This window comes from Palaemon carinicauda, chromosome 30 (genome assembly GCF_036898095.1).
Source record: "Palaemon carinicauda isolate YSFRI2023 chromosome 30, ASM3689809v2, whole genome shotgun sequence".
Lineage (NCBI taxonomy): Eukaryota > Metazoa > Arthropoda > Malacostraca > Decapoda > Palaemonidae > Palaemon > Palaemon carinicauda.
In genome coordinates this window covers 37,422,625-37,447,192 of record NC_090754.1, presented here as the reverse complement: position 1 = coordinate 37,447,192, position 24,568 = coordinate 37,422,625, and the positions used below count along the sequence as shown (strand labels likewise).

The window sequence follows — 24,568 nt, the reverse complement described above, 5'->3', positions numbered from 1 at the left end:
CCTGAAAATGAATATGAATAAAACTAAAATAATGTTCAATGAAAGTGCAGAGAGATGTACCTCACTATTTTATACATGTTCGTACACTGTAACAGTTTTGATACAACACCAAGAGCTAAGAAAAGATTAATGATAAGAGTAAAACTAAAACACAGAAAAAAGAGCAACATAGATACGAGGGGAAAATAAAGAAATGGACGTGGCCTAGACATATTATGAAAATGATAGATAACAAATGGACATTAAGAATGATGGAATAGATCCCTAACGATTGCAAAAGAAACAGGGGAAGGAAGAAAAGACTATGGATTGAAAAACTAGGAATATTTGTTGGTTTAGAATATCGTAGAAATACCACAATCAGACGGGATTGGAAGGACATGTCTAAGGCCATTGTCCTGCAGAGGATAAGTTACGGCTTTTGATGTAGGTGATGATGATATGTATACACTTATATACGGGTATATATATATATATATATATAAATATATATATATATATATATATATATACAAACATATACATATATATATATGTATATATATATATATATATATACATATATATATATATATATATATACATATATATATATATACATATATATATATATATATATATTTAAACACACACACACATATATATATACATATATATATGTGTATATATATATATATATATATATGTATATATATATATATATATATACTACGTACATACTTACATGCCAATACACACATATACTTGTGTATGTATATAATTATATATATATATATATATATATGTATATATATATATATATATATGTATATATATATATATATATATACATATATATATATATATATATACTACGTACATACTTACGTGCCAATACACACATATACTTGTATATATATATATATATATATATACATATTTACTGTCCATACACGGACACACACACATATATATATATTTATATATATATATATATATATATATATCTCAGTATTCATTACCTTTTTTGTAAAAGATGATATTTTCTTGATAAAGGATGATCTAACTCTTTATTCCGAAATGACAGAATACATTTTTCAACCAGTGCTGCTCACGTAAGGATGCCCTCTCCTGAGTGTCCGCTTCATGTACACAAAAGCTCAAGCATCATATTTCTTTACCTATATATATACATATATATTTATATGTATATATATATTAATATATATATATACAGTATATATATATATATATATATATATGTATATATATATATTTTCATATGTATATATATGTATATATATGTATATATATATATATATATATATAAATATATGTATATATATGTATATATATAAATATATATATATATATATATATATATGAATGGAAAAGTCAATTTTCCTTTAAAATAACAGAAACGTATTCAAATTATTTTTAAGTTCATTAATAAAAGTTGATATCAAGAATTTAATGTTATTATCTTCCCCACTACAATTATGTATAAAATTAATATTTTGATATCATATTACCATCGTGTGAAAACTCTTAGATGATCAACATACAGCTTGAATTACATATTTTTGTATCGATGTATATTTAAAATATGTCAATAATAATAACCATGATTATATTTTTGTATCTATGTACATTTTAAAGTATGGTCATTATAATAATCATGAAACAAGTAGGAAAATTTATAACAACAGTGAAAGTAATACGCAATAAAAAATATGTAACTACATAACTGAAATAGTCTACATTTTCCACGAAAATTCCTTTTGTCAAAACACATGGAAGCCGTTGAATAATTCTATCAAATACTATAAAGTTTTACTTCAATACGCAGTTTTCTTTTCTTTTTATACCTTAAGAGAGAAAAGTACTGAATAACTTCGAATATATAATAGCCCTGTTACGTGTATAAATTATCATCAACGTCATCGGCAAGAAGTTATTAATTCCATTCTCTTTCCAGAGCTGCAAAAAATAGCGCAAGGTCGGGAAACGTTTGGAAATTGAGGCGGGAAAAACTGGTAAGAGACGCATGGGAGGCGGCCTGTTTACCTTGCCTTTGAGTATATATACCGAGAGAAAGAAGAGGAAAAGACAGTAACTATTCTTGGTACCTCAAAAAGAACACGATGCATTCTAAGGTAATACAAACCTCCAATATTCACAGTCCATTGATCTGTCTGTGAAGAAATTTGTGTTAAATTATTTTGTTCCTTTGATAGCTTAATGATACCGAAAAGTTCGCTTGAAATATCAACAAAATATGAATCTTTCCTCAGGTTATTTTGGTTGTATTGGGCTTGGCTGCCCTTGCTGCTGCAGACAGCTTTGAGAGATATTCCTATTCTCCTCCCAGGCCAAGAGTAAGAGTAAGTAAATGTCTGCTTATAATTAAATCATTCCCGATAATGTGGTTTTCATATTTCATGTTCATTCACTTTATAATATATTTTTCTTATAATTTTTAGAATAAAAATATAATATCATAATAAGAGTTAATAAAAATATAATCAATAATATTCGAATTTCCTCTTCAGTACTCATCTGGGTCTTCTGAGTCCTACGAATCGAGCGAGGCTCAATACAACTTCAACTGGGCTGTCAACCACGCCCCCTCCCGCAACGACTTCGGACACCAGGAAGCCCGTGACGGAGACGACACTCAGGGATCCTACTACGTCCAGCTTCCCGACGGGCGCCTCCAGAGAGTGTCTTACCGAGTCGATGGTGACGATGGATACATCGCCGAAGTGACTTACCAGGGAGAGGCTCGCTACCCAGACTCCGACGAATCCTTCGAGTCTCGTGAGTCTGGCAGGTATGCTGCCCCAAGGAGGTCTTACTACAACTAAGGACGTCTTATTTGATGCAAAACTCTGTCTTACTTCGACTCCAACGAATCTAAGTAGATTCTGTACAAAGCTCCTTTCTAAGGAAGTTGATGTCGAGGAACTCCATCTTTAAATATAGTATATAATATCTATTTATAATTTATGTGTAATTAAACTATGAACAACTTATACCTGTATTATATATCAACGATTCCTTAACATTATCATATCCTGCTACTATAATATTATTTATAGAACTGCTCGTAAGCCTGTCTTGACTAACATTCATTTGAATGATTTTATTATTATGATGAGTAATGGTCAATACGGAAATAGTACTATTCAGCAATATTTTACGTTAGAAATATCTACAAATGAAAAATCGAATAAAATTTTCTCATGAAACAACAACGAAAGCTATATGCGCCTGAATACGGTTTTTAATCTTTGCGACAGAAAACAATATAATTATAAATTTTAACAGACTAAAGACTATTAGCATAATTTCTGATGATATTCATTAAGTAAAAAAATGGGTACCTTTATCATGAATCAGTGCATAAGCTCGAATCCTTGGCTACACAGAAGTACTTATCATTAAAAGAATTTCACTTTGGGTCTAAAATACAGAGGCAGAGTGAGTTCAAATACTGTTTGGTAATGAGCCTCATGATGAAGGGGAGACTGATAGAGTTAAGTGCATACCTACTACTGCTTAAAGGATAGTACAGTCTGGGAAAATCTGAATGTAAAGTATGGTCAGAATCATTGAAATCCTTACGCAATATGCACAAAGAACTAACTGAACAACGTTCCTAGTGAATAATATTCTGATTAGGGATGAGGAATTTAATACAAGACAAGTTTTTCTCTAACAAATCAAGAGGAGTCAGCAGCTGAAGACCAAACAAGAGAACAATACTCAAAACAATGTAGAATGAAAGATTTAATCTTTTTGCAGGATTGATTCATCACCAAAATTCTAAAAATATTTTCTGAATATAGCAATTTTTTGTAAAACTGAAGAAAAATACAAAATGTGCATCTCTAAAATGAATTTGCAATCAAGTAACAGACAGAGAATTAAATGGGTTATACATAGTTAAAGAGATATATTAATATAAATAGCTGGATGTTGAGGAGCCACCACTTAAAGGTTTAAAGGCAGAGACAAGGGGCAATGACATTGCCCTATCAAGCAGGACAATACCATAGAGACTGACCATATATACACATGATCAGCGTCAAAGCCCCTTTCCACCCAAGCTAGGACCAAGGAGGGCCAGGCAATGGCTGCTGGTGACTCATCAGATAGACCTATAGGCTTACCCAAAACCCCCATCCTTAGCTCATAAGGATGGTAAGGTTACAACAATCAAAGGAACCAACAAGTTTGATCGGGACTCGAACCCCAGTCTGGCGTTCACCAGTCAGGGGACGTTACTGCATCGGCCACCAAAACCCTTACCTACTTACAATCAGACTTTCAGTTTTTTAGGGTTCAACTCCATCAACAGTTTTTTCGGGTTCAACTTCATCACCAATAATTTGCACCATACGCTAATTTTAACTATACTGTATATCTAGCAAATGATTTATCAACTAAAGGTCTATATTTAGAAAATAAAATGAACAGAATCACATGCTTGATTTCCAGGCCAAACCACGCCTACTTCAGGAATATCAGATTGAAAATGAATATGAGTAAAACTAACATAAGGTTCAATGAAAATGCAGAGATGTACCGCACGTGTTTCATACATGCTGGTACACTGTAACGGTTTTGCTTTTTTGTCTTATCACTCGCTCTTTCCTGCACTGTTAATAGACCAACCTGTGTAAGCATGCTAGCTCATGTTTTATTTTGTTTGAATTTTTGTGACGTTCTTGCTCGCAAGTTCTGGTATATAAACTTGATGTCTCTTTAGGAGAGTTTACTTGGAATCACATTGCCTCTCAGTTACAACCTAACAGCCTCCCCGCACATGTTTCATACAGGCTCGTTTAGAGTCAACAAAATTCATAAGGGTAATGGACGAACTTCAAGATATTGTTATGGATTACTTGTTCTTAGGACAGACAGTAAGTGTTTCTCCAGGATATGAGATCAAAATTAAATGAAGGATAAGCATGGGATGGAGAGCATCTGATAACCAGAATGAGAATATGAAAAATAAAATGCCATTTTCTCTAAAAAAGAAAAGTATTTGATAAGATGATCCTCCCAGTATTAAACTATGCTTCAGAACTTGGAGCCTTACTAAAGCCTTAGAACATAAGTTAGATACAACTCCAAGAGCTAAGAAAAGAATAATGATAAGAGTAACACTAAAAGACAGAAAAAAGAACAACAAAGATACGGGGGGGAAATAAAGAAATGGACGTAGCCTAAACATATTATGAGAATGATAGATAACAAATGGATATTAAGAATGATAGAATGGATCCCTAAAGATTGCAAAAGAAACAGGGGAAGGAAGAAAAGACAATGGAATGACGAGCTAAGAATATCGTAGAAATACCACAATCAGACAGGAATGGAAGGACATGTCTAAGCTCATTGTCCTGCAGAGGATAAGTTACGGCTTTTGATGTAGGTGATGATAATATAGGTATTAATGTATACACTTATAAATGGGTATATATATATATATATATATAAACACACATATATATATATATATATATACGAATATATATATATATATATATATAAACATATATATATATATATATATGAATATATATATATATATATATAAAATATATATTTATATATGTATATATATATATATATATACTCACACACATCTATATATATATATATATATATACATACATATATATATATATATACATACATACATATATATATATATATATATCTATATATATGCATATATATATATATATATATCTATCTATCTATCTATATATATATATATATATATAGACATATGAGTATTCATTACCTTTTTTGTAAAAGATGATATTTTCTTGATAAAGAATGATCTAACTCTCTATTCCTAAATGACAGAATACATTTTTCAGCCAGTGCTGCTCACGTAAGGATGCCCTCTCCTGAGTGTCCGCTTCATGTAGACAAAAGCTCAAGCATCATATTTCTTTACCAATATATATACATATATATTTATATGTATATATATATATATATATATTAATATATAAATATATATATATATATATATATATATGTATATATATATATATATATGTATATATATATATGTTTATATATATATATTTATATATCTATATACAGTATACACACACACACACACATATATATATATATATATATATTTATATATATATGTATATATATATATATATATTCATATATATGTATATATATATATATATATATATCTATATATATATATAACGGATTTTGAGCGAAGCGAAAAATCTATTTTTGGGTGAGATGGCCATGTCGTCCTGATGGAAGTTCCTATAGGGTAGCTTCCTAGGGTATATTACAACTACGGCGATATTCCCAGAGAATTTACCTTAAGGTACCAGAATTCTAACTCCTGGAGCGAGTATCCCTCGTGAAAGGGATATCGCGACATATCAGAGGACATATTCTAGACACGTCACATGGCAATTTACATCCTGGACAGAGATTTCGTCTCGTAGGAGGTGATTGGCGAGATACGAATTCGGGAAAGAAAAAAGGGGAGCCGCTCCCAAGGCTTCCTTATCCCCCGATTCGTATGCGTGCCTGGCGCCAATCCTGGCGCCATCTGTATTCCTTGTAGCGTACACGAGGTGCTACAGATACTGTATGTAGGGAGGGGTCCTACAGCCCTTTCTTAGAAAGGCAAGGGCGGGTCCATCAGGGCGACATGGCCATCTCACCCAAAAATAGATTTTTCGCTTCGCTCAAAATCCGTTTTTTGGGCTCAAGCCATGTCGTCCTGATGGAAGTGTACCAGAGCATTACTGTATCTGTGGATTCTCAGAACGTGCCGTACTCCCCGGAGGTAATTTTTTCCCGGTCGACTAGACCTAGAGACCTAAGATGTTACCGTTATACATCTTTTCAACTAACTATAAACTATGTTAGAGCTTCCTGCCCCCTACAGGGAAGAGTCCTACTAGACTCTGGAAAAGTCTCGAAGAGTACATATATCTATGTATGAATACCAGGCAAGCTAATATAGTGGTCTCGCCCTATATTAAGTAAAGCATAGTTTGTAAAGAACCACTGCGTCAATATGAAATATCGACCAGTTTTCCGCACAATACTTGTATTGGACAAAGGTTTTATATCCGCATAGGAGGAAAACCAATGCAACATAGCTTGCATAAAGGAACAATTCTATTAGAATTATCCCAGATAAGGTACATAGAATGAATGCTCAATTTATCAGAGGCCAACGAAGACGGAGAAGCCATGAAAAGCCGAATAAATCCAAGATTTGCGAGAAAAACAGGAAAAAACACCGAGTTGTTAAGCTACGCAAAAAGGAATACAGATGGCGCCAGGATTGGCGCCAGGCACGCATACGAATCGGGGGATAAGGAAGCCTTGGGAGCGGCTCCCCTTTTTTCTTTCCCGAATTCGTATCTCGCCAATCACCTCCTACGAGACGAAATCTCTGTCCAGGATGTAGATTGCCATGTGACGTGTCTAGAATACGTCCTCTGATATGTCGCGATATCCCTTTCACGAGGGATACTCGCTCCAGGAGTTAGAATTCTGGTACCTTAAGGTAAATTCTCTGGGAATATCGCCGTAGTTGTAATATACCCTAGGAAGCTACCCTATTGGAACTTCCATCAGGACGACATGGCTTGAGCCCAAAAATATATATATATGAATGGAAAAGTCAATTTTCCTTTAAAATAACAGAAACTATTCAAATTATTTTTAAGTTCTTTAATAAAAGTTGATATCAAGAATTTAATGTTATTATCATCCCCACTACAATTATGTATAAAATTAATATTTTGATATCATCATATTACCACCGTGTGAAAACTCTTAGATGATCAACATACAGTTTGAATTACATATTTTTGTATCGATGTATATCTAAAATATTTCAATAATAATAATCATGATCATTTTTTTTTATCTATGTACATTTTAAAGTATGGTCATGATAATAATGATGAAACAAGTAGGAAAATTGATAACAACAGTGAAAGTAATACGCAATAAAAAATATGTAACTACATAACTGAAATAGTCTACATTTTCCCCGAAAATTTCTTTTGTCAAAACACATGGAAACCGTTGAATAATTCTATCAAATACTATAAGTTTTACTTCAATACACAGTTTTCTTTTCTTTTAATACATCAAGAGAGAAAAGTACTGGATAACTTCGAATATATAATAGCCCTGTTACGTGTATAAATTATCATCAACGTCATCGGCAAGAAGTTATTAATTCCATTCTCTTTCCAGAGCTGCAAAAAATAGCGCAAGGTCGGGAAACGTTTGGAAATTGAGGCGGGAAAAACTGGTAAGAGACGCATGGGAGGCGGCCTGTTTACCTTGCCTTTGAGTATATATACCGAGAGAAAGAAGAGGAAAAGACAGTAACTATTCTTGGTACCTCAAAAAGAACACGATGCATTATAAGGTAATACAAACCTCCAATATTCACAGTCCATTGATCTGTCTATAAAGATATTTGTATTAAATTCTTTTGTTCCTTTGTTTGTTTGATAATACCGAAAAGCTTTGATTGAAATACTAACAAAATATGATTCTTTCCTCAGGTTATTTTGGTTGTGTTGGGCTTGGCTGCTCTTGCTGCTGCAGACAGCTTCGAAAGATATTCCTATTCTCCACCCAGGCCAAGAGTAAGAGTAAGTAAATGTGTGTGCATAATGAAACAATCTCCGATAATATGGTCTCTATATTTCATATAGTTATTGACTTTATAATAAAATTTCCATGTACGTTTTTAGAAGGAAAAATATATCAAAATAAGAGTTAATCAGAACATAATCAATAATATTCTAATTTCCTCTTCAGTACTCATCTGGGTCTTCTGAGTCCTACGAGTCCAGTGAGGCTCAATACAACTTCAACTGGGCTGTTAACCACGCCCCCTCCCGCAACGACTTCGGACACCAGGAAGCCCGTGACGGCGACGACACTCAGGGATCCTACTTCGTCCAGCTCCCCGACGGTCGCCTGCAGAAGGTAGCCTTCCACGTCGACGGCGACGATGGATACATCGCCGAAGTGACTTACCAGGGAGAGGCTCGCTTCCCCGATTCCGACGAATCCTTCGAGTCCCGCGAGTCTGGCAGGTATGCTGCCCCAAGGAGGTCTTACTACAACTAAGGACAGCTAATTTGATGCAAAACTCTGTATTTATTCATAACTTATATAAATAAACCAGTAAGGAATCAAATGTATCGTTCTTTCATCCTACTTTTGCCACCATTATCCAGAGTATCACCTTTTTATGGATGAATCTTTCAGGGTATGAAAGTATGTATCCTTATACCCTTATACCATCCATGAAACATTAAAAAATGATTAAATATTTAGTGAATGAATGGATTACAACTTTAAATAAAAGGTAATCTAAATGAAATGGGTATATTAATATTAAGTATATTGTTAAAATATCTGGTAGTAATTAAAAAAAAAATTAAATCAGGAAATGGATGAAAAGAAAAATGGGGTTTAAGTTAAGGTGGACAATGGTAGGCCAAATATTTTTTAAATATCTAGAGACTAGTTTATAGGAAAGTGAACAATCTGCAGAGCTATTGCTTATTGATCAAGGAAAAACAAAAACTACCAGAAAATTGCTGAAGATGCATTACTAAAAGCCAATAAATATGAAAGGTAAATAAAGTAAAATTTATACCGAAATTAAAAGAAAATATTTACAATGTTAGAATATGTATATTGAACAGTAAATAGTTTATTATGAAGTTGTATCTGGAATAAGAATGTTCTGAGCTTTTATCATGATATACCACTGCATCACTGAATTCCAAGGCACTTGGTCGGAATTTGAAGTCAATCTAGGATAGGAATCCAAGGAAGTATCTGAAACCTTTCGTGAAAAAATTAGAGGGCTGTTGATCTGTTGAGGTGCGTCCATACGGTTGAACAGTGTCCGTCGAACACAATTGTTACCAGATAACACTGTAAAAGAAGCGTTAATGACGTCAATAACGAGCACCAACTGGTGTATCAGACTGTGCCTGTGTTCGTATAGTCTGAGCTTCGGACACTCTTCTTCCCTGTAAACATGACTAGTTGTATTCCAGTTACAGAGGAAAGCTGACTTTGGGATAGAAGAGAGGCTCAGTTGCTAATCAAACAGTACTGGCAGAGCCCATGCATATAAAACATCAAAGCAAATGTTTACAAAGACAGAAATAAACGTGTAGCAGCAATAGATAAAACAACTTCAGAACTTCAGAGAAGTGGAGTATCTGTAACTGGTTTACAGGTCGAAAAGAATATGGAATCTATGATGGGTCATTACAAGGAAGAGCTATGCAAATAGGAGATATAAAGAAAAGTCGGAGGTTGGTGCAGAAGACATTTGCACAACCAAATTATGGCGTTTCGATATAAGAGTATAGCCATACTGAATCTGTTTCAATTATGGACACCGAAGTCTCATTCCCTCGAAGAAGTGTTTGAGCATGAGGAAATTACGTAATGCTCTCTCTCTCTCTCTCTCTCTCTCTCTCTCTCTCTCAACGAGAACAGGGGGACAAAATTTTGAACATTTTATCTTTATCACTGAAACAATTTGGATTTAGTTACAGAATCCAAAGTATGACCAGTCTCAAACATTACTTATTTCTTGGAATAATATAGGCTATACATTACACGTTAATGATAATAACATCCTTAGTTCACTGAAAGGTTATCTTGAGTCAGACATATGTGACTCTGTAATGCCTCTACTGTAGACTTGCTTCTGGAAAAATGCTTCCTCTCATACATGTGTCTTGCTTGGCTATTAAAAGTTTTAAGTTCTCCGATAAAATGTATAAAGCGTTTGGGCCCATCAGTATATAGTTTTTAAAGTCTGATTCATCATCAATTTGAGTTTCTCTTTTCACTCCATCTTTGCAACTAGTCCTTCCATGTACCATTCCATTGTTCTCAAAAGATCAGGAATAATCATGCTGCATAATTTATTTTATTGAATTGGGCTTTTATTTTATGGTGTACTATGGCTATGATGCTCTGTACTTGAAGCTGATAACTGCTATTTGATTCTCGAGTACAGACATAGATAAGAGAGATGCCAGCGGACATCAGCTTCGGACATTTCTCCCGGTCTTTGTCTGGTAAAAGGAGTAGAAATCCTGGTAGTCAGCTTCATCTGGTACCACTGTTTGTTACCATATCAACTTCCCTCATTTCAACGCTTATGACGTCATTCTCTTTCAATATAGATATGATAACAGTGTTTGTCCGACAGACACTGTTCGACCGTGTGGACGCACCTTTAGAAGATTGTATACCTTGGTTGTTGGACTAAAGAGCAAGATTCACAGAAATTACCAACCCTAATACTAGAGGCTGACTAGATCTATTCCGAAGGAATTTTTTGCTGTTATGATCCTCTGATAGTATAAAATTATTTCAAACGTGAAAATTTTTGGATAGAAGAAGCATAATACTGCCAGTTATTTAGTTGAATCTCACATGATGAAGCTTATTATTTTGGCATTTTGATTTGCACGTCGAGGGTTATTACAAATAGAACGATGGTTTTTATGAATCATTTTACTGCAAATGTAGAATTTTATTCTTGAGAATATTAGCAAATCACATGAAGAGTACAAATTAGATTTAAATTTTGCACTGAACGAGTTAGGTATTTCAACTTTTTAAGTTTCTTTCACATTAACCAGAAACTCTAACAATGGGTAGCTTTCTGTTGATCAAAAAATACCCAGTACAGTAAAAGAAATAATTTCAGTCTACCAAGTTTTAGTATGCATTATGCCATTCAAGCTCTTGAAATGTAATATAGCAACTCAAAAGAGTAACATAAACTAACGAGGACGCTAGCAGGAACTATATCTTATTTATAAGAGGATCTATAATCTATATTTTTCCTTTTTAGCAAGTGAATTTCTTGCTATAATTTCCTTTTCTATACACCAAATTCCGTAAATTGTTGATTTTCTGAATTTTAATATCCATTGTACACCAGACACTTTCCTAATCTTTTGATGACTATGCCACTCTTTTTTTTCTGTATTTAATGCTGGAATTAAAGTTCAATGGATTCAATATTAAACCAACAATTATTATGGCCATATTAGAGATATTTACACCAAGCTAGTAGTTTTATAAATGGAAAACTCTTCCCAATATCGTAAAGAGGTTATAATTCCACTGAATTTTATATGAGTAACAGGGAGTAGCCATCTGTTGATAATACTTTACTTCACGGCATGTCAGGGAAGAATGTTTGTAACAGTAGTTGGCATTCCTTTAAGAATACAATCTACTTTCATAAAAAAGATATAATCTTTTCCTATTTAAGTTCCCCTTATCGAATATAAGAAATGGAAAAATGGTCAAGTAAGTGTCCGTTCTTATTAATTTTTTTTATTATCTCAAGCTTAAATGTGATTAGCAATTGCAACCTTATTCCCCAATGATCTATGCAAATATATGAATGATAACTAAAATAATTCACCAATTTAAAGAAAAAAAATCTTTTGAAAACTACATCACTGCTTTATTGATACAGAAAAATATGCAATGCTTTTACCTTAGATAGAAATAAGTGATTCATGATAACAATTAATGATTCTTTAGGAGCCGCAATGATTTTCTTACCAAGATCTAAGAAGTTTTCAAGTACACCCAGAGCAGAAAATCACAAATCTAAATGTAATTTAACACATTTATATTAGTAATTTGATTTAATAATGGCATTCTCGGTCATATATGTATAGTGCATGTATAATATATATATATATATATATATATATGTATATATATATATATATATATATGCATATATTTATGTACATATGCACCTAAAAATTTTCTTACATATTGGATTACAATCATCTTTCTACATATACAATACAAACTATTGAGATAGGATTATTACACATTATAATTTTTTGTTTAGATCCATGAACATAATGCATTAGTGTTGATAATCATGAAAAAGCTGTAAAATCAACGGCACCAGAAAAAGAATTTATCCTTTTGAAAAAGATTAGTTAGATTACAATAATCTACGAAATCTCCTTTATTTCGTAAAAGGAAGAAGTGACCCGTTTTTTAGAGTGTTTGGAAACCAGCCCAGTAAAAACTAGCAATCGAAATGGAGGGTGGAGTCACCTTCCCTCGACTTACAGGTATATATACGAACCAGAGGATAGGATAAGAAAGTAGACTCTCCTGGAGACTTCAACAAGAACAAAATGCCTTCCAAAGTAAGAATTGCTTTTGATATTAGTCTAGCTAACCTCATCTGCCTTCAGAAAAATCTGAGTACAATTCGTGTTTGATATATATATATATATATATATATACATATATATATATATATATATACATATATATATATATATATGTGTGTGTGTGTGTGTGTGTGTCCTGGGCTTGTTCCTCTACGTTTATAATGAATATACAACGTCTCAACGGCATCTCCTCGGACAGTTGCAACCATATTACCCCTGGATATATATATATATATATATGCATGTATGTATGTATATAATATATATATATATATATATATATTCCACTTCAGTAAAGTATAACTGATCTATTCCGCAAAGTCTACTGACTTTATTATTTTTCCTCAGATTATCTTGGTTGTTTTGGGCTTGACTGCCCTTGCAGCAGCTGACAGCTTTGAAAGTTTCGAGAGATATTCCTACACTCCACCTAGGCCTAGAGTAAGTAATCATTAGTTGTATACTACATTTTTATTTATGTGGTCTGGAATTTTATATTTCTTATATGTATATTGTTCATAATCTTTTTATTTATCGATTTTTATTATTATGTATAAGTATTAAAAATTAATTATCAAAATACATAGCAATTTAAAAAATAAATGTATTATTTATCTTATTTCCAGTACTCGTCTGGGTCTTCTGAGTCCTACGAATCGAGCGAGGCTCAATACAACTTCAACTGGGCTGTCAACCACGCCCCCTCCCGCAACGACTTCGGACACCAGGAAGCCCGTGACGGAGACGACACTCAGGGATCCTACTACGTCCAGCTTCCCGACGGGCGCCTCCAGAGAGTGTCCTACCGCGTCGACGGCGACGATGGATACATCGCCGAAGTGACTTACCAGGGAGAGGCTCGCTACCCCGACTCCGACGAATCCTTCGAGTCCCACGAGTCTCCCAGGTATGCTGCCCCAAGGAGGTCTTACTTCGACTCCAACGAATCTAAGTAAATCTTTGGAAGGACTCTATCAACAATGAGAATCCTATTTGATACCTCCCTCTGTATTTATTAGTAATTTATGCAAATAAATCAGTAACATAATCAAATGTAACTTATTTAAACCCTTCTCTATTAACCATTACCATGATTATTGTTATGTAATGAACAAATCCCTCAGACTATCAAATAATGTATCCATATACGAATTTTAGAACTTTTGCATGGCATTTAAGTATTATAAAAAACTAACTTGAATAATGAAAAATTCATAGAAATGATGGGGATTTAAGTAAAATTGGTAAATCAGTTATATATTGGGAAATAAATACATTTAGCTGTGACTTCATAACAAAAAGTAAGTCCCAAAATGAAGAGACTGGTATTTTAAGAGCAGTTGGACTTTTATTACGAAGGAAGGTATGGTGACCAAATATTCCTTTAACTATTTCGGGAGTAGTTAGGAAAAAGAGTAATAAATGTGCTCATAGTATGTACTGTATGCACAACTTCATGTAGAATGCCTGAAGATGCAATTTTGAGTCTATGACCATAAACATGCATTAATTAATTATTAAACTTTCACAATAGTTATAGATATAGAAGCATGAGTAACTAGCTTGTTGTAAAGATATACTTCTGCGAAGAATTAGCTGTGTTTTTGTCTTGGCTTAAACACACAACTACCAATTGTTAAGATCAAGGCTGGGTATATGACCTGTATTTGGGTGAAAAAGCCAGAGGAAGCACCTGAAGTCTTTTGCGGATCTCCTGTTGACAAAGAAAAGGGCTCTTACTCTGACGACTAGATATGTATGATATTTACCTTTTTGTTATTAGCGTAATGAGGAAAATATACAAAATATCAGAAGCATGAAGTTAGAGTGACTAGATAAATTCCAAAGGAAGGATAAATTTGTGTAAGTAAATTCCATCTGGAATATTTATTTTGTAATAAATCAGAAAATTCTACTTTCAAATATCAAGAAAGTACTGAAGTTATGCAAGTTGAAATAACATGAAAAAGAATTAATCTGTTCTTGGATGAATAATTTAAGCTTAAGTCCCTCTTGCAATGAGTGTGTACTCCAATATGGAAAATTTCATAGTATAACCATGAATTATCAGGACCATAAAAATATTATGAAAGAATTTATTTTAGTGTAGGAATGCAGAGTATTGTGAAATGTAATTCTCAGAGCAGTTTGACATCCAGATGCTTGGAAAGCATTACCCATAGCAGGTTCTACCTTTTACACATGACACCACATAAAATAGATCAGTCAAAATGTTATCCTAATAAATGAAATTTTATAGATTAGGGGAACTATAGAGGCATAATTCTAACTTATAACTCAATCTCTAATATAAATAACATATAGTTGGTTACTCTTATCACTCTCCCTAGTTCTATACTTCAGAAAAAAATAAGAAGATTCTAAGTCCTTCATGACACCTAACCCTATCTAAGTGCCATGGCTTCTGGGGAGTCTAGACCTGAATCTTTCCTTGCTAAAATATGTTGGGTTCCAAACAAGACTTTGATAATGGGTGTATTTATGTTTATCAGTAGATACTTGGGAAGCATGAATTCTGACCAGTCTAGACTTGGCTCTTTCCTTGCTAAAAGATGTCGAATCCCTACAGAATTCTGATTAGTCTTGACCTGGCCCATTCCTTGCTAAACTATGTCAGGTTCCCTGCAATACTTCGATGATGGGTATATTAATTTTCGTCCATAGATATTTTTTTAAAGCATGATTTCCCATCTGTCTAGGCCTGGGCCTTTCCTTATTTCTCTGAAATAACTTCGATAGTGGATTATATTTATCAGCGTCAGTAGATATTTGGGAAGCTTCCATGGGCACCTTGGATTTTAAGGGGGAATGTTTGCTCTCTAAAATTTAGAATTTATGGAATCATACAACGACAGCACGTTGGCTGCTTCTATGTACAAGTAATGTGCTTATTTTCTCAATTCATCAGCGGTACAAGAGTGTTTTCTTGGATGGTTGAAATGATAGAGTACCTCTACTCCTAGGTATAGTCACACGTAGTGTAGATTATGCAATATAGTTTTCGATAGTTTTTATTTTTGTTCTTAATAGGAGGTTAGCTTATTCAAACTATTTCCTCGCAGAGGGTCGTTCATATGCAAGAATTTACTTGCATTATCCAATTATGAACTTTTATTCAATTATCATCATTGAGTGACTTGGCTTCATGCCCTGCCTCTTAGCAACTTTGTATGAAGATCATAAGGTTTTCTAACATTATCAGATATATGATCCTGTTTTTAGTGATATTTCTAGTCTAAAGATACTGATTTTATAAATACATTAACTTGTTTCTTCTCGGAAAAGCATTATAATCCTTTGAATTTTCCTTAGAGAATTATGATCACCCTTCTTTTTTAAATCCCCCGCTGTATGTCGATAAATGATGTATGTATTAATATTTTTTTTTTAATACAATTTAATTTTAATGGAGAAACTAATTTGAGTGATGGTCGTCCTCTGCAAATAAAGGAACTATCAAATTGCGTCAAGTCTTTGTTCATTCCTATATATTTCATTGTTACTTTAAGCTGAAAGGTGATGTAATGTCAGAGATTTGTGAAAGTTTTTAATTATCATAGATTAATGATCAATATTTACAGCAATTACAAATACGTAAAAACTTTTGCACAGCAAATTCTTTTCCCTGAAAATATTGTCAATCTACTGCTAATATAGGAAATAAATGTATTTAACAAGTGAATTACAATGAAAAATTATGATACCCGGTAGACTACAATGATTTTCCTATCAAAATCTAAGAAATATTAAGATTTTCACAGGAAGGTATTTGGTGAATTCAAACACTATTAAATAGACAGTATTACGATCAAATATCTTATTTCTATATATTCTGTATATTCATTTCTGTGAATTATATATATATATATATATATATATATATATATATATATATATATATATATATATATATATATATATATATATATATATATATATACATACATATATATATATATATGTATATATATATATATATATATATATACATACATATATATATATATATATATATATGTATATATATATATATATATATATATATATATATATATATATATACATATATTATTTTCACTTTTCCATAATAATAGACTTTCTAAAAATACCGACCAGTATTTGTTATGTTTTTTTCCACTTTTTTCAAATCTCTACTCATAGAAATCAATGTTCGTTTGACATTGAAATGGCAAAAACTGTAGAAATTACTGGTTTCTAAAAAGTGTATTATCATTCTAGTACAACTTAGTATTATCATAATCCTCTTCAAAATACTATGCTTTTCGTAAACGGATAGAAATGACCCGTTTTTTGCATGAAGTTTGGAAACTGACCCACAAAAACTTGCAATCGACCTGCAGGGCGGAGCCTACTTTACCTCGACTTCCAGGTATATATACGGTCTGGAGAAGCGGATAGGACAACAGACTCTTCTGGAGACTCCAGCAGGAACAAAATGGCTTCAAAAGTATGACTTACTTTTGATATAAGTACAGTTGGCTTTAGCTATCATTGTAATACGTTTATAGGTGTAATACGAGTTCTACTAATAATATCATCAGGAATACTGTTTTGAAAGATATGTTACTAACTTTATTATTATATCCACAGATTATCTTGGTTGTATTGGGATTGACTGCCCTTGCAGCAGCTGACAGCTTTGAGAGTCGCGAGAGATACTCCTACTCTCCACCCAGGCCAAGAGTAAGTTACAATATTATTTATAATACGATTTATTTTCTGGGGTTTTTAATCTATTGAAAAAGAAAAGAAAAACTACGTAATATTTTGTAATGATAAAGTTGCTATTTCTCCTTTCCTCTCCAGTACTCATCTGGGTCTTCTGAGTCTTACGAATCGAGCGAGGCTCAATACAACTTCAACTGGGCTGTCAACCACGCCCCCTCCCGCAACGACTTCGGACACCAGGAAGCCCGTGACGGAGACGACACTCAGGGATCCTACTACGTCCAGCTTCCCGACGGTCGCCTCCAGAGAGTGTCATACCGCGTCGATGGTGACGATGGATACATCGCCGAAGTGACTTACCAGGGAGAGGCTCGCTACCCCGACTCCGACGAATCCTTCGAGTCCCGCGAGTCTGGCAGGTATGCTGCCCCAAGGAGGTCTTACTTCGACTCCAACGAATCCAAGTAGATTCTTCATAAAGCTCCACTCAAGAGAAGTTGACGTCGACGAACTCCATCTATGGATAAAGGATATTTTATATATATTTAATTTATGTGTAAATAAAGTATGAACAATCTAATAGAGTATTATATCTAAGCTTACCTTATCGATAGATATCACTTCTAGCTTCAATAATATTAAGCCTCAAGTAAAAATATAGACAAATTGAAAATGGAATTAGATTCTTCCCTGGAACAACAACGAATGCCATATGTTCCTGAATACGGTTTTCTATCTTTGCAATCAAGAGGAAGATAATTATATTGTAATTTATCAACAAGTGATTGCAGAGTATCAGCATAATATTTAAATGTCTTTTATCCTATTAGAACATGTTTAACTGAATGATAATGAATGATAACACACAACTCCTAGTAAGTATATTGTTGTTTCGTAAAAAATAATATACACACACACGCACACACACATTATTATCATTATTATTTTTGTAACTTGCTAAGCCACAAACCTAGTTGGAAAAGTAGGTTGCTATAAGCCCAAGGGCTCCAATCGGGAAAATAGCCCAGTGAGGAAAGAAAACAAGGAAAAATTAAATAATTTAAGAGCGGTAACACTATTAAAACAAATATTTCCTTTTTATAAACTATAAAAACTTTAACAAAACAAGAGGAAGAGAAATAAGATAGAATAGTGTTCCCGAGTGTACCCTCAAGCAAGAGAACTTTAACCGAAGACAGTGGAAGACCATGGTACAGAGGCTATGGCACTACACAAAACTAGAGAACAATGGTTTGATTTTGAGTGTCCTCCTAGAAGAGCTACTTACTACAGCTAAAGAGTCTCTTCTACCCTTACCAAGAGGAGAGTGGCCACTGAACAATTTTAATGCAGTAGCTAATCCGTTGAGAGAAGAAGAATTGTTTGGTAATCTCAGTGTTGTCAGGTGTATGAGGACAAAGGAGAATATGTAAAGAATAGGCCAGATTATTCGGTGTATGTTTAGACAAAAGGAAAATGAACCGTAACCAGAAAGAAGGATCAAATGAAGTACTGTCTGGCCAGTCAAAAGACTCCACAACTCTGTAGCGATAGTATATATTTGTATATACATACATATATATATATATATATATATATATATATATATATATATATATATATACAGTATATGTATATATACAAATATATATATGTATATATATATATATGTATATATATATATATATATATATATATATATATATATATATATATATATATATATAAATCAACACAGTATCGTGCTCAAATAATAAGGAATTTATATCTCACACTGGGATCGAACCTTAGCCCCTTCAAATGAAAGACAAGGTTACCACCAATCATGCCACCATCAGCTACAAAAGAAATCGGAACATACGAGCAAACTCCACTTCAGGAAAAAAAAAAAATTCCTCAGTGATTTTTTAAGTTTGAATCGTGCAACAGTAATAAAACGTTGCTTCACTCTTGACTTCTGGCGAACTGGTCAAGGTCAGGGTCATATGTTCAAGATGGCAATAGGCAGCAGGAATACGTTATTTGACTTTTTTTTTTCTTTTATTATGAAATGCACATGTACAATCTTACAGTTTATAGCTTGTATACATCATAGTATATTCAATGTGAATTAGTTCAGCTTAGCATAAATCGTATATATCATTACATGTTTCAGAATAGTGACACTGTATGACTCAATTCTAGACCTCATTTATTGCCTATTAATGAACAGTGAAAAGCGTTTAATGAACTTAACATAATGCTTATCGGAGAGAGAGAGAGAGAGAGAGAGAGAGAGAGAGAGAGAGAGAGAGAGAGAGAGAGAGAGAGAGAAATATCTTTTTAGATAGATAAAGGTATTTTTGAGAGAGAGAGAGAGAGAGAGAGAGAGAGAGAGAGAGAGAGAGAGAGAGAGAAATTATCTTTTTGAATAGATAAAGGTATTTTTGATTGAGAGAGAGAGAGAGAGAGAGAGAGAGAGAGAGAGAGAGAGAGAGAGAGAGAGAGAGAGAGAGAGAGAGAGAGAGAGAGAAATTCAAAAGGTAACAGTCGTGAAAATTAATTTTTTTCATAGATAAAGGTATTGTTTGAGAGAAAAAGGTAATAGTGATGGAAATTAATTTCTAGATAGATAAAGGTATTTTTTGATTGATTGAGAGAGAGAGAGAGAGAGAGAGAGAGAGAGAGAGAGAGAGAGAGAGAGAGAGAGAGAGAGAGAGAAAGAGAGAGAGAGAGAGAGCCTTCAAAAGGTAACGGTCGTGAAAAAGGTATCTTTTGATATATAAAAGCATGTTTGATTCACTCTATCTTGGTCACAGAAGTCAATAGATGATTAATATAAGTGTATTTCAAAGTCTTACATAAGAAAAACGAAAAATAAGGAAAGTTTTAAGAATTGGAAGAGAGTGAAGCAAGTCAGATATCGGAATGATTTTTCTGACATAATTTTTCTCTTAAGTTTTGCCCTTACTGTTTTGTATGTCTTGATTAGGTTGTCATCCTTTTTTTTTATTGAGAAATATACATTTATAATTATTACATTTCATTTTGCTGCATATACATCATGATATATTTACATGAACAAATTTAGCAATAAACATATTCATAATGGCACCTTTTACTGATTCTCTAAATATGCTTTTTAATTTAAACCATATTGACTCGTTTTTTTATTAAAACCATATCGACTCATGAATAATTTTTCAAAATTTTTAAACCATATTCTATTTTATTTTTTTTTTAAGTATTTTTCTTCTGATCGGATCTGGAATCCTAATCTCTTTCTTTGGAGTTGTCATGGTGGTAAACATTACCTAAGAGCCTTAGATATTATCACCAATTCCACCTTTTAGCTGCTAAAATTTTGTTTAAAAAGAATGACATTTTTTTTTCCCCAGATAATTCTCTTAATTTGGCCCCAAATCCAGTTGTCTTATGAATGGATTGCCATGGGCGTTTTACTGACCCCACCCAAGAAACTAAAGAAACTTACACAACAGATTTTATAGACTTCTTAGAAACTTTCATTAGATGTTTAACATTAGGAAAAACAGGTCAAATGTGAAGGTCAGGTGGTTTTAATAGTTCACTGTGGGTGTTCTATTTGTGATAACATATTAGTAATAAAATATAATGTGTAATTCCCTAATAATCATCTGTAACATGCAAGGATGATTAACACAACAAATTCTATGATTTTTGTAATGCTCTTTACAGATATGAACAGGATATAGGTGAGGCAAACACTATCTATTGTCGTGTAGCTTTGTTGATGGCAAGATATCTACTAAGTACATCTTTATGTTTTTTATCTATTCCTTCACGACATGACACTTACAAACCCATAACTCAGCATTTTAGAACTGTTAAATTCTTCATTGATATAGATATGAATCATCAGGTAATTAATTTGACCATCCACATTACACTTGAGACGGGAGAATAAAGTAAGGGATTTGATGAATGACCCCATACTAGGCAGAGGTATTCAGTATTCAAAACCTGTATTAAAATGAATGTTTAAACTAATTTAGTCTTGGTATATATCATCAGTGCTACAAGCTACCCGCAATAGCGCGCACTGACCAGATAGTGACTAAAATCTTCTGGAACCAGCGTGAGGAGTGTATGAAGGGTCAAGGGCGTGTGCTATGTCGTAGAGAGGGTTTAGAAATGTTAAAATTCAACTTAACCTATGCGCAAAACAGCCAGTGCCATACCATATCGATATGTACTAATGCGGCCCATTTTCTGCCGCACATTGTGTAGACAGTTTGTAAAGATACCTTGACACTGGCAAGATTTTAGTCCCCATAATTTTCACCATGTGCGATATATCCTGGTAAGACGTGCTTTTTATGAGGTAAACTGATTAAAACATGGATTGCACCCTGCTAGTGCACTGCAACAGATAAGTTAGGCAATTTCTACACAATATGCTGCCAAAACTTTGCATCATTGAGACACGAGGGCATTATTTGCAAGCATTGGTTTAATTAAGTGTTGCCAGGCATCGACAGCGTTGGTAATGTTCCCACCGAGCTCCCACAGTGCTCACGCTTAGCTAATGAAAGAGGCAAGCACGTGGCACGAACATTTATAAACATTGATGCAGCCAAATCTTATAATATTTCAAAATTTTCTAGCAGCGCCCACTCACTAAGCACAAAGGCTTTAATCACTGACAAGAAACGTTGCGTAATATTGTGGATATGAAAAGTGTCAAGGTGCCTTATCTTATGCAGGTTCAGTGCGTGAACAGGGCGCAAACAGTTCTTCATGTAGAGTACTCAAAATAACATGTATTGACACGACACATTGCTTAAATAAATTTCAGGGCAAAATCGTGCAAGATATGGCAATACACGCACATGTATATATATATATATATATATATATATATATATATATATATATATATATATATATATATATATATATATATACATATATATATATATATATATTTACGTAAATATATATATATATATATATATATATATATATACGTAAATATATATATATATATATATATATATATATATATATATATATATATATATATATATATATATATGCATATATATACATATATATATATATATATATATATATATATACAATATATATATATATATATATATAAATATACAATATATATATATATATATATATATTTATATATATACGTATATATACATTCATATATACAGACATATATATATATAAATATATATATATATATATATATATATATATATATATATATATATATATATATATATATATATATATATATATATATATATTTAAACCAAATCCATAAAATTAAATATTATTATCTTCTGGTACTTGATCAAAGAGCATTAAACATTTTGGTTTATATTTTTGTTTAGGTATTTGTAAAATTTTGAAAGAAATAATAATGATAATAAAGATGGTGATGATAACAGTATTCAGCAAATTATCATAAATAAAAAGAAATAATTTAACTTCTTTAAAACTTTTAAGGTGCTATTTAATCAAGTTTTATTGCATGTAATATTCCCTTTTACTTAAGTGATTTAAAAAAAAAGGATTTCCACATGCTTATCATTGTATCAGGAAAAAAAATCGTATGTGTTATTAAGGAATCTTTTCATTAAATGGTATGAAAATATATTTTATTCTCCTTTGAATACCTTAAAATGATTTTTTTTTAAATACTTTAAGAGAAACAAGTAAGAAAACAAAAACAGATGATATATAATAACCGTGTTGTGTAGGTAAAGCATTATCATTAATATCGTATGCAAGAAGTTGACAATTCCATTTTCTTTTCGGAGTTGTAAGAAATGGTGCAAGGTCTGAAAACGTTTGGAAATTGAGGTAGGAAAAAGTGGCAAGAGGTAGTGGGAGGCGGCCTGTTTACCTTGCCTTTGAGTATATATACCGAGTGCAAGAAGAGGAAAAGACAGTAACTATTCTTGGTACCTCAACAAGAACATGATGCATTCTAAGGTAATACAAACCTCCAAAATTCAGATTCCATTGATCTGTCTATGAAGAAATTTGCGTTAAATTCTTTTGTTCTTTGATAGCTTAATAATACCAAAAAGTGTGCTTGAAATATTAACAAAATATGATTCTTTCCTCAGGTTATTTTGGTTGTGTTGGGCTTGGCTGCTCTTGCTGCTGCAGACAGCTTCGAAAGATATTCCTATTCTCCACCCAGGCCAAGAGTAAGAGTAAGTAAAGTTTTGCACATAAATTCAACTATTCTTGATCAATAGGGTTTTACTATCTCTTATATTATTGCTTTTGTCTCTATACTTCTTTACTCAATTTAAGAAAAAAATAATAGTGTGTCTCAAAGAGAGTTGAGCGTAATACAATCAATAATACTAACTTTATCTTTCCAGTACTCATCTGGGTCTTCTGAGTCTTACGAGTCCAGCGAGGCTCAATACAACTTCAACTGGGCTGTCAACCACGCCCCCTCCCGCAACGACTTCGGACACCAGGAGCAACGCAACGGCGACGATACTCAGGGATCCTACTACGTCCAGCTTCCCGACGGGCGCCTCCAAAGAGTGTCCTACCGCGTCGAC

The 24,568-nt window shown here is 32.8% G+C and overlaps 4 protein-coding genes across 8 annotated transcripts in view; all 4 read left to right on the top strand.

Moving 5' to 3' along the window:
• The first annotated feature begins 2,046 nt into the window (after positions 1 to 2,046).
• LOC137623012 (pro-resilin-like) lies at positions 2,047 to 9,164 on the top strand. 4 transcript variants are annotated; one of them, XM_068353632.1, is made up of 3 exons: positions 2,047 to 2,135; positions 2,274 to 2,357; positions 2,532 to 3,014. In XM_068353632.1, the coding sequence occupies exons 1-3, from the start codon at positions 2,124 to 2,126 to the stop codon at positions 2,844 to 2,846; spliced, it is 411 nt and encodes a 136-aa protein (XP_068209733.1). In that variant the 5' UTR covers positions 2,047 to 2,123; the 3' UTR covers positions 2,847 to 3,014. The 4 variants fall into 4 exon arrangements, with proteins under 4 accessions (XP_068209733.1, XP_068209731.1, XP_068209734.1 ...); XM_068353630.1 differs by having other exon boundaries at positions 2,065 to 2,135; positions 2,274 to 2,363; XM_068353633.1 differs by lacking the exons at positions 2,274 to 2,357; positions 2,532 to 3,014 and adding exons at positions 8,583 to 8,666; positions 8,842 to 9,164 and having other exon boundaries at positions 2,104 to 2,135.
• Positions 9,165 to 13,250: 4,086 nt separating this feature from the next.
• LOC137623014 (pro-resilin-like) lies at positions 13,251 to 14,262 on the top strand. The gene is made up of 3 exons (XM_068353634.1): positions 13,251 to 13,262; positions 13,638 to 13,735; positions 13,915 to 14,262. Exons 1-3 carry the CDS (start codon positions 13,251 to 13,253, stop codon positions 14,243 to 14,245), a joined length of 441 nt encoding a protein of 146 aa, XP_068209735.1. The 3' UTR covers positions 14,246 to 14,262.
• Positions 14,263 to 17,891: 3,629 nt separating this feature from the next.
• On the top strand, positions 17,892 to 18,523 carry LOC137623473 (pro-resilin-like). The gene is made up of 2 exons (XM_068354305.1): positions 17,892 to 18,014; positions 18,138 to 18,523. Exons 1-2 carry the CDS (start codon positions 17,892 to 17,894, stop codon positions 18,465 to 18,467), a joined length of 453 nt encoding a protein of 150 aa, XP_068210406.1. The 3' UTR covers positions 18,468 to 18,523.
• Positions 18,524 to 23,916: 5,393 nt separating this feature from the next.
• Positions 23,917 to 24,568, top strand: part of LOC137623009 (pro-resilin-like) — an 869-nt gene continuing 217 nt past the window's right edge. The window contains exons 1-3 of one of the 2 annotated variants that reach the window (XM_068353626.1): positions 23,917 to 23,978; positions 24,116 to 24,199; positions 24,380 to 24,568. The exon at positions 24,380 to 24,568 is cut by the window's right edge and continues 217 nt beyond it. In XM_068353626.1, the coding sequence (XP_068209727.1) occupies positions 23,964 to 23,978; positions 24,116 to 24,199; positions 24,380 to 24,568 (288 nt within the window). In that variant the 5' untranslated portion in view covers positions 23,917 to 23,963. Of the gene's footprint in view, positions 23,979 to 24,115; positions 24,206 to 24,379 lie in introns of both variants that reach the window. The other variant, XM_068353625.1, reaches the window with a different exon arrangement.

Bases quoted from the DNA above. Each gene is read 5' to 3' on its own strand.
- LOC137623012 (XM_068353631.1), top strand. The intron at 8,673-8,841 runs GTAAGTAAATGT...TTTCCTCTTCAG, and splicing joins CACCCAGGCCAAGAGTAAGA to TACTCATCTGGGTCTTCTGA.
- LOC137623473 (XM_068354305.1), top strand. From the start codon at position 17,892: ATGTTACTAACTTTATTATTATATCCACAGATTATCTTGGTTGTATTG. The intron at 18,015-18,137 runs GTAAGTTACAAT...TTTCCTCTCCAG, and splicing joins ACTCTCCACCCAGGCCAAGA to TACTCATCTGGGTCTTCTGA.
- LOC137623014 (XM_068353634.1), top strand. The intron at 13,736-13,914 runs TAATCATTAGTT...ATCTTATTTCCA, and splicing joins CCACCTAGGCCTAGAGTAAG to GTACTCGTCTGGGTCTTCTG.